This window comes from Phocoena phocoena, chromosome 6 (genome assembly GCF_963924675.1).
Source record: "Phocoena phocoena chromosome 6, mPhoPho1.1, whole genome shotgun sequence".
Classification (NCBI taxonomy): Eukaryota; Metazoa; Chordata; class Mammalia; order Artiodactyla; family Phocoenidae; genus Phocoena; species Phocoena phocoena.
The window spans coordinates 32,418,031-32,433,455 of NC_089224.1; the positions used below are offsets into that span (position 1 = coordinate 32,418,031).

General features: G+C 41.8%; 1 protein-coding gene across 5 annotated transcripts in view; it reads right to left on the bottom strand.

The window, feature by feature from the left end:
- NTRK2 (neurotrophic receptor tyrosine kinase 2) overlaps positions 1-15,425 on the bottom strand; it is a 388,046-nt gene that overhangs the window by 155,661 nt on the left and 216,960 nt on the right. For 2 of the 5 annotated variants that reach the window (XM_065879081.1, XM_065879080.1), the window contains one exon: positions 8,084-8,272. In XM_065879081.1, coding sequence (XP_065735153.1) covers positions 8,084-8,272 — 189 coding nt within the window. Of the gene's footprint in view, positions 1-4,254; positions 4,284-8,083; positions 8,273-14,552; positions 14,601-15,425 lie in introns of those variants that run through there. The other 3 variants (XM_065879082.1, XM_065879079.1, XM_065879083.1) reach the window with 3 other exon arrangements.

Below are 15,425 nucleotides of genomic sequence, written 5' to 3' on the forward strand. Positions count from 1 at the left end.
ACACAAATCTAATCTCTTACAAATCATAGGAAAATATGTGTTCCGAACTCATGTTTAGAACCTATCAACCTTAATATTACTGTGCAAAATGCCAACTCTGAAATACTCCTGTATGTCATACTATTGATAGAAGTCCCCTGGCCAGAACCCCAGCTTGGGCCTTGATGCCTGAGACATGAGAACAGGAAGCATTCCATGAGGGGAAGACTGGAGAATATTAGGCTACTGACTCCATCAAGTTTAGGTGAGGCTGAATGATTAAGGGGAGATTCCAATTCATCAGAGGTCCTTGCACAGCCGAGGAATCCTGGGTGGAAGAAAAGGCATCTCTAAATAGTGAGAATCATATCAGATGTAACCAGACTGGCCCTTTCAGATCCAGCACACTTGGCTCTCTGAAAGGAGCTACCCAGCTGGGGTGAAGAACTGGGGGCAAAAACTGATCATCTGCTCCAGCTGAGCAGACAACTACATTTGGAGTCATCCAGAGAGCTGACCCTAAACTGGAGTGCTCAGCTTGCCTTGGCAGATCCGGGAGCCTTTTGATCCCTGAGTCCTGCAGGCCCATAACACAAGGCTCGTCTCCTCTGTGACACTCACCCTGGAAAAGCTAAGCTCCCCTGGATTCACGGTCCCTCGAAACCTGACCTGCCATGGCCAGTCCAGCCCAGCTCTGTCTTAATCCCTATGCATCACCAAGCAAATAGAAAATCTGACACTGACAATAATATACCCAGCGAGCCTCCTATGGACCTTCCAACACAATTCACCCAAGACAAGCCTTTACTATAGAAATATGAACAAAGCCCAGTACAAGTAAAGGCCAGGGTACAAGTGGTTAGACTTTATATCACAGGAGGTTAAAAGGACACTCATAAGACAAGGAAGTTGGATATCCAAAGGATATTATCAACAATTATCTCTGTTGGAATTATAGATGAGTTTTTATTTCATCTTTGTTTCTTATGTTTTCCAAATTTCCAACTACAACCTATATTATTTATTTTAAAGAATCACATTTTAGGGTACCTGCAGGCATTTTGGGTAAGGAGGACTTAATTCTGTCTTACTAGCAGAAATCATCAGAGCTATACCAACTAGGGTGACCAATCCATTATCATCTGCCCAGGACTGTCCCAGTTTTAACACTGAAAGTTTTGCAGCCTAAGAACCTCCTCAGCCCTGCGGGTGGAGGGGAGGTCACTGTGATACTGACATGTCCTTCTCCTTTGAGCCACAAATGCCGCCTTCTAATTTTTCCCTCCCTGAGGGAGCCCAAGCATTCAGAAACACACAGCATCTTCTCAGCCAAAGGGAGCCGGCTCAGACAGAGGGCAGCGTGGACTCAGGAACCCTTTGGGCTGCTGTCTCCATCTCAGGAAGCAGCTTTCCTCCTAGAGGCTGAGCTCAAGGAGTGAGACTGCCTTTGTGCTTGGTTACCTGGTTGAACTAAGTAGATCTCTCTCCAATTCTTTCCTGTCCATGGTGTGGAGCAAATTCATCTTACATGCCTTTCAACAGAAGTAACAACTACCAAGAAAAACAGCAAACAAATAAACAAGTACAACATCGTGAATGAAAGGCAGCATGGCTGCACTTCATAAGGAGAGCTGGCATAATGACTAATCTGAGAAGATCCCAACCATGGTGGCTTACCCTCTCTGGCTGGCAGAATTAGCAAAGGCAGAGAAAACTTCCCAAGGAGAAAACCTGCACTCTGTTACGTTAGCTGCCATGAAGAATTGAACTGTGAGTGAGCATCGCATCCAAGAAAAACTCCCGTTCTTTCATTTCTCCTTGACGACAGGGAGCATTCAGTGTTCAAAGCATCTGGGTAGCAGGAGCTGCTTAGCAACATAAGTGCATATGTGTTTGCTGAGCTGGTCCTGGCCCCCAGCCTGCTGGCACGTGCAAGAGTGGCCAACCAGATACCAAAATGGGGGTGCATTTGATAAATTCATCATGCTGGTATCCGCTCTCCAGTTGGGCTGGGCGTTGGGAAATACCCAGAAGATAGGCAGTAGCATCCTGCATCTGCCTGCATGCTTCCAGCACATCACTGATGATTTGGTGAAAGTGGACTGAACTGTCTGATGTGTGAGGGGTGCATTGGTTGGCCGATAACGTGGAAGTAAAATCAGAATACCATTGTGAGTGTCTCCCTGATCTAAATCTTTAATTGTTTTTCCCTTTTAGTCATTAAATGTAAGGTGGACTGTTTTCTCTAAGAGGTCTAGGTACCCGGTAACTGGGTGGTATTTCTTTTTTGATAACAAATAATATCACCCAGCGGTCAAATGCTAATAGAATGATGTCTCTTATTTTACTTAGTTGTAAATGTGCTTGAAACTGGTTTCCTAACAAATCTCCTTCTCAATAGAGTTTGTAACATGGCTTACGTTTTACATGTAATTGTGCAGCATGTATTCGTTTCCTTTCTTCGAGGGAACTCAAGTTGCTTTTTTTAAGCATTATTTGATAGCTTCTTACCATCTCCTCTGGAGTTGAAAGGAGAATATAGTATCAAGCTGTTATAGCTGGCAATGGGGGACTATGGCACCAAGAGACAGAATTGGACTGGGACCTACAGAGGCTGAGCAATGTGCCATGAAGACCCCCATGAAATGAGTCGTAAGCTCACTGTGCCATAAATGAAGCAATTTCTAAGGATCCTAAAATAACTGCATTCTCTCGCCCCTAACACTCATGCTGGGCAAAACAGACTTAGGTTATTTTTAAAGTGCAGGCCATGGCCTTCAAAGGGATATAAACAGTTCCCAAAGTAGTTATTGTTTGGCCAATTAAATACTTAGAAGAAAACATACTTTTGAAAGACAAAATTAGTAGGCAAAGGACCTAGGAAAGTGCTATAGCAATTGTTTCTGCCTGTTTTTACTTCCATCAAATGGACCATCAAAATGGACCATGGGCACAGATTGCACTGAAGTTCAAAGATAACCTCTGATAACTCTCATCCCTTGATATAACGAGCTCCTGAGGTCTTGGATATGATTCAGAATTTTTGCTCATGTGTACTCAAAGTAATGTTACAAACATTTTCAAAACCTCTGCAGTTCTGTGAAAAATACCACTTCCATTCCCTCCCCTGGTTGGTAACACAATGACAGGGTGGGTATGGCAGTTAAGGGGCGCAAGAGGGGTGTCCTGTGTGATCTTTTCAACTACTGTTAAAACACTCCCTCCCTTTATTATATTTAATCTCCTTAGTCTTAGCTGGTCTATGAATCTGTGCTTATCTACATAGTTGCCTAATAAGCATGTAACCAATAGGAAAACACACACACAAACATATATACACACGTGAACTATAATACTTGAAGTATGGCACACGCTGCAGGAAATCAATAAACATCCATTTCATTGGAAATGGAATTAAAGTGGAAAAAAGTCAGAATTCCTTATCTGCATCTGCCACAGAGTTACTAGCCCTAGATACACATAAAGGGCATGCGCTGTAAGAACAAACACATACAGTATGTATTTCAGGACAATTCTCATTTAATTTAGGCCCTCCGCCTAGGACCCTAGCTAATTTACAAGGCTGCTCTAGGAAAGACACAATTCTAGGGATGACAATGAGTCTATGGCATTTGCTTTTCCTGCAGGGGAAGCTATAACGCATTCCCACCCTTCAAGAGAACCCAAGATTGATGATTCGGGGGTTTTGCTGGTTAGAGTGGTTTTTTTTCTCTTTCTTTCTTTCTTTCTTTTTCTTTCTTTCTTTTTCTTTCTTTCTTTCTTTCTTTCTTTTTTTTCCAGCTCAGAAGGTGTGTTTCCATTGTACCCTGTCAAAAATGTTCTTAGCAGTCAAGGAGAGGATAGCAGCACAGCTGCCCTTGAGCCGGGTTGGTCAGTCCTACTGGGAAAACACCCCGTGCGGACAGATGATGTGGTTTTCAGACACGTCTACACAGACTAGTTGAATTAAAGACCAACTCCAGCCTTGATGTTGCTGAGCTCCTCAGCTCCATCTTGCCATCCTGATTGATCGAGGAGATGGGTCTATAGTTAGAGTGGCATAGCACTTTGAGGGTTTAGTCATTAGAGCACACTGCTTTCTCTTGGGAAGGCAACTTCTTGCTTGGCTAGGTTTTGGAAGCTAAGGAGTGACGTCAAGTTGTTCTCTGGCCAGAATTTGCAGATAACCATAGAACTCTTCTCCTCCATCAGGCATGGATTTAGCCTCCTTTAGTTCCTGCAGTGACACAGGAGCCTCCAAATACCAAATTATTATCAGGCGGTCTTGGGGGAACCTCTGGGCCCTGCAATAAAGTAGACAGACTTGCTATTGGAAAGTGCTCAGGAGCAATTCAGCCCTGTTCAGATTGTTCTAAAATCCTGCAAACAACCTCTGGACTTTGTAAATGAAAACCTCACATAGCTCCTGAGAGTGAAAAATTACTTAGGGGGCTAAAATTTATCATCATCCTTCACTCAAATGATCTTACACATCATTTAAAGAAATATGGTTTAATCATGATTTTTTGTTTGTTTGTTCTGTTTTTAGAGCAAAGCTACACGAGTAGGGAGGCTGTATTACTTTTGGACAAGCCATTTCTGAGCATTGTCTGTAAAATAAGGTGTATGTATTCATTGATCTTTAAGGTCACAAACAGTTGGTGGATTGTGGACCAAATCTGACTCTGCTGATGTATTTTGTTGGTTCCACCCAGCGTTTTAAATCTTGGAGAATTCACATAAAATATAAAATGCCTGCTCTCTCTGGAAAAATTGGAGTATCTGGTAATACCAAGCCCACATGCCATCATGACCTTCACTATACCATATCGTCTTTCTGATCTAACCTGTTTCTCTCATATTGACCTGCCTGATCCTTGTCAGGGTTTAGGATCCTCGCTCTAAGCTATGCTATCATAGTGCATTGTGATTATACGATGAAGTCTTTCACCACTGGCCTCCCCAAGGAGACTCCCTGAGGGCAAGGAACATGCCATCATTATGACCGAATTTCCAATTCTTAGTATTGTAGGAATATTGTGGGTAGCCAATAAATATGTAATGAATTGAACTTCACCTTCTACATTAGATTCTTACAATTCAGTGAAATAAGCTGGGATCACTGTTTGTAAGAGCACACATATAAAGCCAACATCTTTGAATAGCAGGCAGCTTTAGGAAAGAGAAGTAAAAGTGCTGGTTTGTGACCCAAGCCTCTGATGGATCCAGAGCTTGGTGGTATACTGTCTATGTGATATTTTGCTTTAAGCACATGGGAAAAATTCCATACTTTTTCTGAGAGCTTCTTAAATTTGTTTTTCAGATGTAACCTATCCAACTTCTTGGAAGAGCCCTTCTTTAGAGATTGGTTGTAAAAATACTTGATGGGAATAACTTAACTGAAAGCTAAGCTCCCAAAATATCATGGGTCTATAGCAACAGATCCCTCTGTACATCAGATCTATGCATTTTGAAATATTTAAATTTCTGAATGACTACAATTAGGATCTTCAAAGAAAGGATTTTTTGTTAAAGGCTTATTTCTGCTAAATTTGCTATCTAAATCTATTTAAACTGGCTAACATGTTGTTAAAAATACATCTAACAAAGTCTACCCAGGCAAATTTAATAGGAAAGGACCCAATGTAAAAGGCTCAATGTAAAAGGTCCTCTATACTTGTTACAAGTCTGTTAGTAATTAATATTTCAGCAATATATAGCCATATCTGGTCAACATCTGGCCAACATCAAAGGCACATCATGTCCCATGCTATGAAGATGTAGTTCGACAAGTATAGTTTCTGCTCTCTAGGAGCTTACAATCTAACCTAATCAAGACTAGAGAAACATACACCAGAGTGGTCATACTCAGGACTTCACAAAAGGCAACAGATACACTGAAGATAAAGATAAAAAGTATGGGGTAAAGGATGACATTTAAGAAAGGGTAGAGGGAATGAGAGAAGTAAATTGCTTCTTCATTCCCATTTCTCTGAAAAAGGATTTATGGAAGATGTGTTATTTTAAGTGTTCTTAAAATCATGAAAGAGCATATGGCTTGATGCTTGGAAGAAATAACATTTCTTCTGATATAAGATACTAAGTGATTGAGAACACTGAGCCAGTAAGGACTGCTGAGTGAAGGACCCAACAAGACTTTATAAGGAACAACTAAACAATCAATGGTCTGGCGCCCTCTGGTAGAGGGCAGAAGCTGAGGGGAAGCTGCAGGTCTCCTCAACTCTTCCAACTCTTTCTAAGTGGGAGTGGCTGAGCCACAAAATCAAGACTCCTCCAAAATTACCAAAATGTCTAATCCAAAACCTTTGTAAAAACTTCTATGAACTCTAGATTAGGGAAATGACCTTTGGAAATTTTCTTGTGGAATTTCTAAGGGAAGAAAGCACTTCTAGAAAGAACCACAGACTCAGAAGCCATCTAGCTCACTTGATTCTATAGGCTCTCATTTGTTTGCTTTCTTGCTGATTGGTTCATTTTCTCTTATTGGACTTGCTAGGCTAATGCTCTCTACTTGATTATTCAGCTTTATCTTTCCTCCATTGACAAAGAAAAGCAAATTTTTGAGTACAGGTTGGTTTTAGTCAACTTCAATTTTAATGCAGTCTCAGGTTAACTAAAGTACATCATACAGACTGGTGCTGGTGGTGGTGACAGGGGTGTCAAAGTACTCTGTTCCTAGGGGGAACGATCAAAATGATGACAGAATCTCTCATTACACTATCTTGCTTTGCTTTGTTCAGTATTTGACTGTTACACATGCAGGGCATTTCAGGAACCATTGGAGGATGCTTATCTCAACAAAGAATGCACATTTTAAGCAAACCTCCACACATCATGTTCACACCATAATAATAATATTAGAATTAATAATACTTTGATTTCAAAGAATACCTTTTATTTCAAGGAGCACAATATTCTTCACATATGCTATTCTATTTATCTTGTCATATTACATATTCAACTGAAAGCTATGTTGAGGTTCTGTCTCACACATTACAAGACTGTAATACTGTTCACCCTAATGATTAAATTCAAATCCATTGTTAAACGTACCTCAGGATAAATTTGAATGAATAGGAGGAAATTACAGATGTTTCTTTATATTTGAAAAGATACTCACTGCTAAGTCCCCTTATCCATGAGCATTCTCAATGGAAAGTCAGTCCCCAATATCTAACCTTGAAATAGTCCTACCTTACCTGAGACAGGGCAGGAGAACAGTATTTAAGATGGGGCAAGAACATGCAGACAGACCAAAGGTACCCACTTGTCAGTGCCAGAGAACCCCTGGGACCTTAGCCACCTGATATTCTAGCCCTCATGGCCCCTTATTCATGTGTAAGGGAAGGCCTGGAGTTCCAGTGGCATAAGGCTGTTTGTCTACTGTGACTTTATTTCTTGTCCTTCAGACTGTGTTCCAGTCTCTATATTTGAGCACTGGCTCAGAAGATAGGATAAGATAAAGATTCCAAGTTTCCCAACAGAGGCTAGTGGGTTAATTTGGTTCTTAGAAATATAACTCAGTGTACTTAATAGGCAGACCATCTGTTGTGATGTCCCTTTGCTATTGTGATATCATAACAAGCCTCATACTGGGAACTAGGACTGAACAAAGAAAACAGAACTACCTAAGTTGATACCACCTGTGTGCAACACAGAGAATTCCTGACTACCATTAGTGTATATTTTAAGGACTTTCAATAAACCAAATTTAAATCCCACCAATTGCTTGTCTTCTGTAACTGATGTATGTGCATTCTAATGACACTTCTAGTTTCTGTCTATCTTTTTCAATATAAGCATGCCTTGATTCCAACTTCATGTTGACAAATGGTTTTGGAAAATGGATCTCAAGAGAAGTCAGTATCTTCCCACAGTTTCAATCCCAGCAGGAGACACACCCTGAGAACTCCATAATCAACAAACTAAATGATCTATTCCTTGGGCTCAAAGCCCCAAGGATCCTCAGACATTTCACACTGTACCCTCCCCTCAGTCATCCTCGTCAGGGACTCTGATAAGCATGCTGCTTGATAACAGCTATGCAGCAAATGGGCCAATAAATATAAACAGCTGTACTTACATGTGTCTGGCTTGAGCTGACTATTGGTGATGCCAAAGTACTGGGGATTTTCAATGACAGGAATCTTGGTCATTCCAATAATGACAGCATCAGGGCCACCCTCTGAAGACGACGGAGTGTTACTCCCATTGGAGATGTGATGGAGTGGGCTGGCAGAGTCATCATCATTGCTGATAACTGAGGCTGGGCCTGGAGTTGGAAAAATACATATTCTCCTGTAATTTTTCATGGTTTTGTTGAGCTATAATTCACATACCTAAAATTCACCCGTTTAAAGTGTACAATTCCGTGGGTTTTAGCATATTCAAAGAGTTATGAAACCATCACTACAATCTAATTTTAGGAGATTTTTATCATCTCAATTAGCAGTCGCTTCCCATTCTCCCCACTTCCAGCCCTGGGCATCCACAAATTTACTTTTTATCTCTATGGATTTACCTATTTTGGACATTTCATATCAATGGGATCATATAATATGTGATCTTTGGGGCTTCTTTCACTTAGCCTAACGTTTTTAACGTTGATTCACATTGTAGCATGCATCATTACTTTATTCCTTTTTATTGCCAAGTGATATTCCATTGCATGGATACACCCCATTTTGTTGATCCATTCATCAATTGATAGAAATTTGGGTTGTTTAAAATTTTTGGCTATTATGAATAATGTAGCTATGTGCATTCGTGTACAAGTGTTTGTGTGGATATATGTTTTCATTTCTCTTGGGTGGAAGTGCTGGGTCATATAGTAGCTTTACGGTTAACCTTTTCAGGAACTGCCAAACTGTTTTCCAAAGTGGCTGCACTACATACTTTATATCCGCAACAGCAATGTGTGAGGGTTCCAATTTCTTTACTTCCTTCTCCTGTAATTCAATATGCAGCTTTCCTCTCTGTTCTCTGAACATCTTTAGAACACTCTCTCATTGAAACTCCCAGCATGAATCTAGGATTCCTGTTGTACAGTGTACTGAAAGACGTCCTAGAAGTTCAAAGATCTGATCCTTTCACCACTCTCTGGACAAATCACTTAACTTTTTTGTACCTCTACGTCTGCTTACATGTGTAAAATATGCAAAATAGTATCTGCTTGTTACTTTCTGAGACTGGAATGAAACTACTGATACGAAAATGTGCTTCATGAGTATGAATTACTACTAAGTATTACTAAATAAACTTACGAATAACTGGTCGACTAGAATTGCATTGTCCTGTCCTACTACTATGCTCCACTTTCTGTATATTCTCTCAGCAGCGGCACCACTTTTGCACGCAAAATACTTTCACAGCAATAATGGACCAATCCCACGGCAAAGTTCCCTGTTTTGCCTTTAGCCATAACATTACTTGTAGTGTCATTACATGGATGTCTTTATACTAAAGCAATAACCAAAACATTTTTCATACCAGATTTAAACTTTCCAGGCCAGAGTCTCAGAACGCATATACCCATAAATACAGTCTACTGTACCTTATCTAAACAATTCAACCATTGACCTATAATGTTTGCAACCAAAAATACATTCACAAAGATAAAGGTCTACATTCATTGAAAACTTGCAAACAATTAAGATCTCAGTGGCTTTTGACAGACACGCCCTGCAGGGAAAGTAGACAAAGCCCCCTAGTATAGTACACAGGATTCTACAGTATCCTGAATAGGTGCAGGGTCTTCCAGAAGGCTCCCACTGGCCAGGGCTACTATAATAAGCTAAGAGGAAGACAGGAAGACAAGGATATGGAGGAAAGACAAAGGGAGGGCAATGAGAAGGCAAAATCCAATGTGCAGAGAAGACACATGTGTACTGGGGAAATGAAAGCCTTAATCGCTATTTCCTGAGCAAGACCATGTGTGTTTGCCCAGCCCCCCAGGATGTTTCAGCACCTCCAGCAAATCTCTACCTCTTCCTCACATTTTACTTTTTCTGTAAGAAGCACAGCGATAGAAACAAAAGTTGTTGTATCATACTTTTTTGAATTCCCTACGAAATATCACGGTAATCCATCCCCCAACCTCCAAGATCCATTTTCCCTCTTATATGGGGATTATCACAGTTTGTAGGGATAACGACATTCCCCAGCTAGCTGAATCTTAAACTAGGCAGGAGGCAGCCAACTGCTATTATAGGTAATTTTTTTTTTTTTTTCGGTACGTGGGCCTCTCAATACTGCGGCCTCTCCCGTTGCGGAGCACAGGCTCCAGACGCACAGGCTCAGCGGCCATGGCTCACGGGCCCAGCCACTCCACGGCATGCGGGATCTTCCCGGACCGGGGCACGAACCCGTGTCCCCTGCATCGTTAGGCGGACTCTCAACCACTGCGCCACCAGGGAAGCCCTATAGGTAATTTTTAAAAACACTCTCTCAAGGGGATGTGTATTTAAGTTGCTTTTAATGATACACTCTGGCTTAATTCTGCAAGCAAGTCCTCACACAGCCAACTTAGAAGCCACAGAACACTCAAAGCAAAGGCAAACTTACCAGTTGTATTCATCTTGAGCCTAGCTCACCAGTGTTAGTAAACAGTGGAAATTCTGCCAAGAATAGCTACACAGACAAGTCCTTTCTAATATCCTTAACCATCCCTGTTTTATGATTCTTGACAGGCCCCGATCACCCAGAGCTTAAACCCAGAGGTGGAAAATGGAAATGTGTTATGCTAAGCTTTCTGCATCTTGTCAATAAAACCTTCCCATCATGGGCTCCCTTGCTCCAGTCCCCGTGCAGCTGTCCCCTCCTTCGAGGTTACCAAAGCACGCTACTGTCCGAGCTCCCCGGGAAGGGTGCATTAGAGGCCACACATTTCTCAACAGATTCCAGGCTTCACATTTACCCCCAGAAATGCAAGAGTTGTCATGTTCAAACACTCCACATGCTGTCAGAAGGCCAGCGATATCTGCTTCTGGACTCCCTGCAACAATTAGAAACGCACTGATCCCAGTTGCTTTTCCTCTGATTCCCTTTTGGCCCAGGACAGGCTATCCACATTCCCATAGCATTCAATCATTTTGGAGGAGGATGATACTTAGAAGACAATGTTGAAATTCCTCCAGGAATTTGGGCTCTGAAGCATCTGCCATGCACACAGTGGAGCCTTACTTAAAGAGTTCAACCAAGGGACTTGCTCTTCACTTCTCCATCATCAGAGGACACCCTTTCCTTCCTGTGGCCTCGCTGAGTAAAACCCCCAACTCTGAGGTAACAGATTCCAAGGGGAGAGGTTCTCTGTTTGGGGGGAAATTTTTTAAGCACAGAAGCGGTATAAAGCACCAGAGGTAATCTTTCAAAAGCTTTTTCACTTTGCCAGAAGGTCACTGTTGACAAATCTGAGCAACATATAAACCTCAACAATTTATCAAGTGGAATGTTAATTCAAGTGCTGTTTTCTTCATTATTGATGTTCCAAACCCTGGAAGATTGATACAGCTGGCAAGGTTGCAGAGATTCAGCCATTTTTCTATGAACATTTTGATCGAATGGAGCACAGCAGAGCTGCAAAGGGGGAAAGCTCTCGGGGGGAAGATGAATGTCTATATAATTTGACAGCAGCCTGTCTGCGCATATCATGGATGTCTCGTTATGTGTCTGTGCACGTGGGGAAAACACCCCAAAAAGACAGACAGAAGAAGAGTCAGGGGCACATCACAGCGGGTGAGAAATTCATAGGAGGACTTGAAAAAATGTCTTACAATATTAACAGAAAGTTTTAAATTGCTGGGTATGTGCAGCTTGCTGAGTTTGGGGTACATAGTTCTAATTACTGAGCTGACAAGTAGGAGCTATGCCTGGAAACATTTTTAGCCCATTTTTATTTTAATATGTCTCACATGCAAAGAGGCATTTTTCTTTTACCAGAGCTGCTCAGTAACGTATCCTGCATAAATGACTTTACAGACATTTTTAAACCTGACTGAGACTTTTTTCCCTGATAAGAATTGATGTAAGTCACCTGGAGAAAGAGATTCCTTCTCTCAAGACCAACATGTCTTCAAGGAGAGAGACAGATTATTGTTCTTAAATAGCTGTATTAACCATGTCTTTTATTTTCTGTATTCTGTTGCTTCAACATCTGAGGCTTTGGTGACAGAGGAGGGACTGCCAATTCCTAGAGATAATAAAGTACCTGCCTACGAGAGTACGTTTCATATACAAACTGACCAATCCACAGTCTACGCCCCCAACCGCATTACTTACCAGGCTCTCACACTCCAGGCCGCTATCCACCTGCCCCATCACCCCAGAGCCAGGTATAAGACAACTGGGGACTGTCCCTACATCCCAGAGCCCACTGACCTTACTCAACCCAGCCAGTCCTAAACCTGCTTACCCTGCCTCGGCCATTCCTTTCTGCAGAAACCACAGTAGAGTCTCTTGTCTATGTTTTCCCCTTACTCCCTCTGCCTCCTGATGGACCCTGTGCCCCCTTCAGCACCACGGTCCCCACTGTGTCATGGCCTGCCCTCTTCTCTTGGGATCTGTGAGTAACAAACGATATTTTCAGTGGCAGTCGTCTCCAGACCTGTGGCCTCCCCACAGCTGAAAAATCGTAAAACCTACATTTTAAAGCAGCGGCACTTCTGATGAACTATAGCTGAAATAACAATTATGGAGAAGAATTCCCTCTGCTGTAGCCTAAAAGGGTGAAGCCCAGTTTTTGAAGCTTTCCAGGAACAAGTGCCTCTCTGCAGAGCAAACTGGCCTGGAAAACACGTACATGGTTGCACCATGTAAAATGCCAATAAGCATAGTTAACTATTAATTTTATTTTTAAAGGGGAGATAAAGAGTAAGAGTACGGCGTATACATTTTCAAAGGATCTATATATGCCATAAAATTTATTTTCTTTGTAAGGACGTAAGAAATATGTGATAGGTACATCTCTTGGGAGAGAGCTGGTGGGGGGAAACCATGGAGGTGGGTAAGAGAGACAGTGTTTAATATTTACATTTCTGTACTGTTAATTTTTGAAAAATCTTATGGATGTATAATTTTTCTCTATGTTAACAAACACTCTCTGGGTACAGGGATAAATGGTGTTTTCGTTTGTTTGTTTTATTCTTTATCCTTTTCTGTTTTAAAAAAATAAATATTACTTCAAAAAAATTTAAAACAAAACCAAAGCAAAACATTTACATGGTTGCACCGATTTGCTGTTCAGTGGAAGGAAGACCCCATTTCATGGCGCTGTTGAGAGAGTTTGTCACTCAACTCCCCTCTTCACCTCCACACGCAGAGTGAGCACAAAGCCTTGGAACAGGGTGCCTTCAAGACGGTATGGACAATCTCTCTGCTATCTTGGCAAAGTGCCTATGATCAGCTGGATCTGAAATTTGTCCCTGGGGAGTCACAGACAAGTCCTGAGCTGGTGGAGCTTAATGTTCCAATTGTGCCACACTCCACTTTCTCTTTGCTGGTTAAGAGCTTTAGTCTTGGAATTCCTGGGGCTAGCTAAGGGTCAGGGTGACTTTCCCCCTTCAGGCCCTCTCTGGCTCAGTGTCTGCCACCTCTGGGTTCAGTGATTTTGGATCACTGGACCGACACTGAGAAAGGCTGTCCAATAGGAAAGGTCTGCTATCGGGCTCAAAAAGAGAAAGGAAACAGGCTTCCTTGTATGGATGGGATGAACACGTATGGGGCGGATGGCACAGAACGGGAAGGCTCCATGACCCTGGTACACTTCCCCTATTTTACAATTTTCCCTATAGCCAACCTTGCTACCGAAATAAATACTAACCAACAGATACGAAAGATGGGGCCAGATCTTGGAAACACACAGGCAAGATGTAAAGACAGTTTGTGTTTTCATGCCTTCTAAGCAATTCCTGTTCATTGTCTCTGTACCCATAGAAAATACTGAACAAACTGGAGGTCCCAGGAGATCACACCTGATTCCAGTCCCAGTGATGAGTTACATTATCTGCATTCATTTCATAGCTACAAACTCTGCTTTTCAATTTCCAGCACATAGTCTGAATGCAAGGAACAGAATGCAATCAAGCACAAATCATAGCGTCTGGACGTTAGAGTCTTGCTTTGAAAGAGAAGTGGTCATAAATGAACAGCTGATTTCCCAATTCAGAAATTTATTACATGTTGGCCAATGGAAGAAAGTTAAGATCCGAACTTGCCCAGACTTGAATATTCAGCCAAATGTTTGCTGTACATGGAGTTGGAGTGTAGTTGCATTTTATTTCCTTAACCTTCTTAAAAATGCAGCAACAAGCCAGATCTGGATGACAGTTAACACTCCCCCATAGGATAAAAACAAGGTGATGTCAAAAATACAAAACCATTTACTAAAGTCAATATTCCTTCTCTGGAAAGTTCTAGGCATCTTTCTTCGGCAAATCAGAAACCGGAAACACAGAAAAAGAATCAAGGACCGACAAGTATAAAGAGAGTCAAAGCAGTTTCATCCTAATTAAACAACACAAACTCATTACTTATCCAAAGAATGAGGAACTACTTACCAACACCTTGTCTTGATTTTACTTTCCCAAATCCAAACCATGAGAAATCTGAAAACCACAACAAAACATAAAATAAACTTCGAAACAGAAGCGTAAACCAGAAGCATTCAGCACTGTCCCTAGAGAAATAACAAACTGCCCCAAAAAGCTCCACTGGGGACCGAAGCTTCCCCTCAAACACCTGGAAACTAACCCTTGGATTTTTATGTAAAGATTTATTTCTCATCCTGAGAACATGGAGGTTGGAATAAGATAAGAGACAGCAAGAGCTTGTCTTTGAGAAAAATGGCCCAAACCTAGGGTTAAAGGCACTGAGCAGATTTTCCTTCTCACTGTCTCTCTTCTCCCTAAGTATCGAATCATCAAACAGGGAACTGCAGGGATGAAAACAACACAGTGCATTCAACAAATGCACCATGGCTCTCAACCATAGACATATGGGAAAATAATCAAAGAAAACAGATCTTTTCTGGAGCTATGACAGACAGTACAAAAAAGGAACATGAAATCCTCTGGGAGAACTGACACTTGGGCTAGATGGGAATTCAAGAGGAGAAAAGGGGACCACAATTCTACAACTGACTTGCTGTGTGACGGTGGGCAGCTCCCAGCAGCTCTGCGCCTCTTTATAACACAAGGTTCCATGAGGCACGTGTGGGAAAAAGTGTGCCAAATGTTTGGAGGTCCTCCAGTGAATAATGCCACAATGAAATGCCTATTTATTTCCTGGGCCTGACTGTTCCCTTCTAGGTAATTTCCGCTGGGTTCAAAGTAAACTCTGCACAGCGGGGAAATCCCTGGATAAGAGGCCAATAAAGGGAATGGAGCCCAAATAAGTAGTAACTGTGTTTCTCAGCTCCTTACATCTGTAGT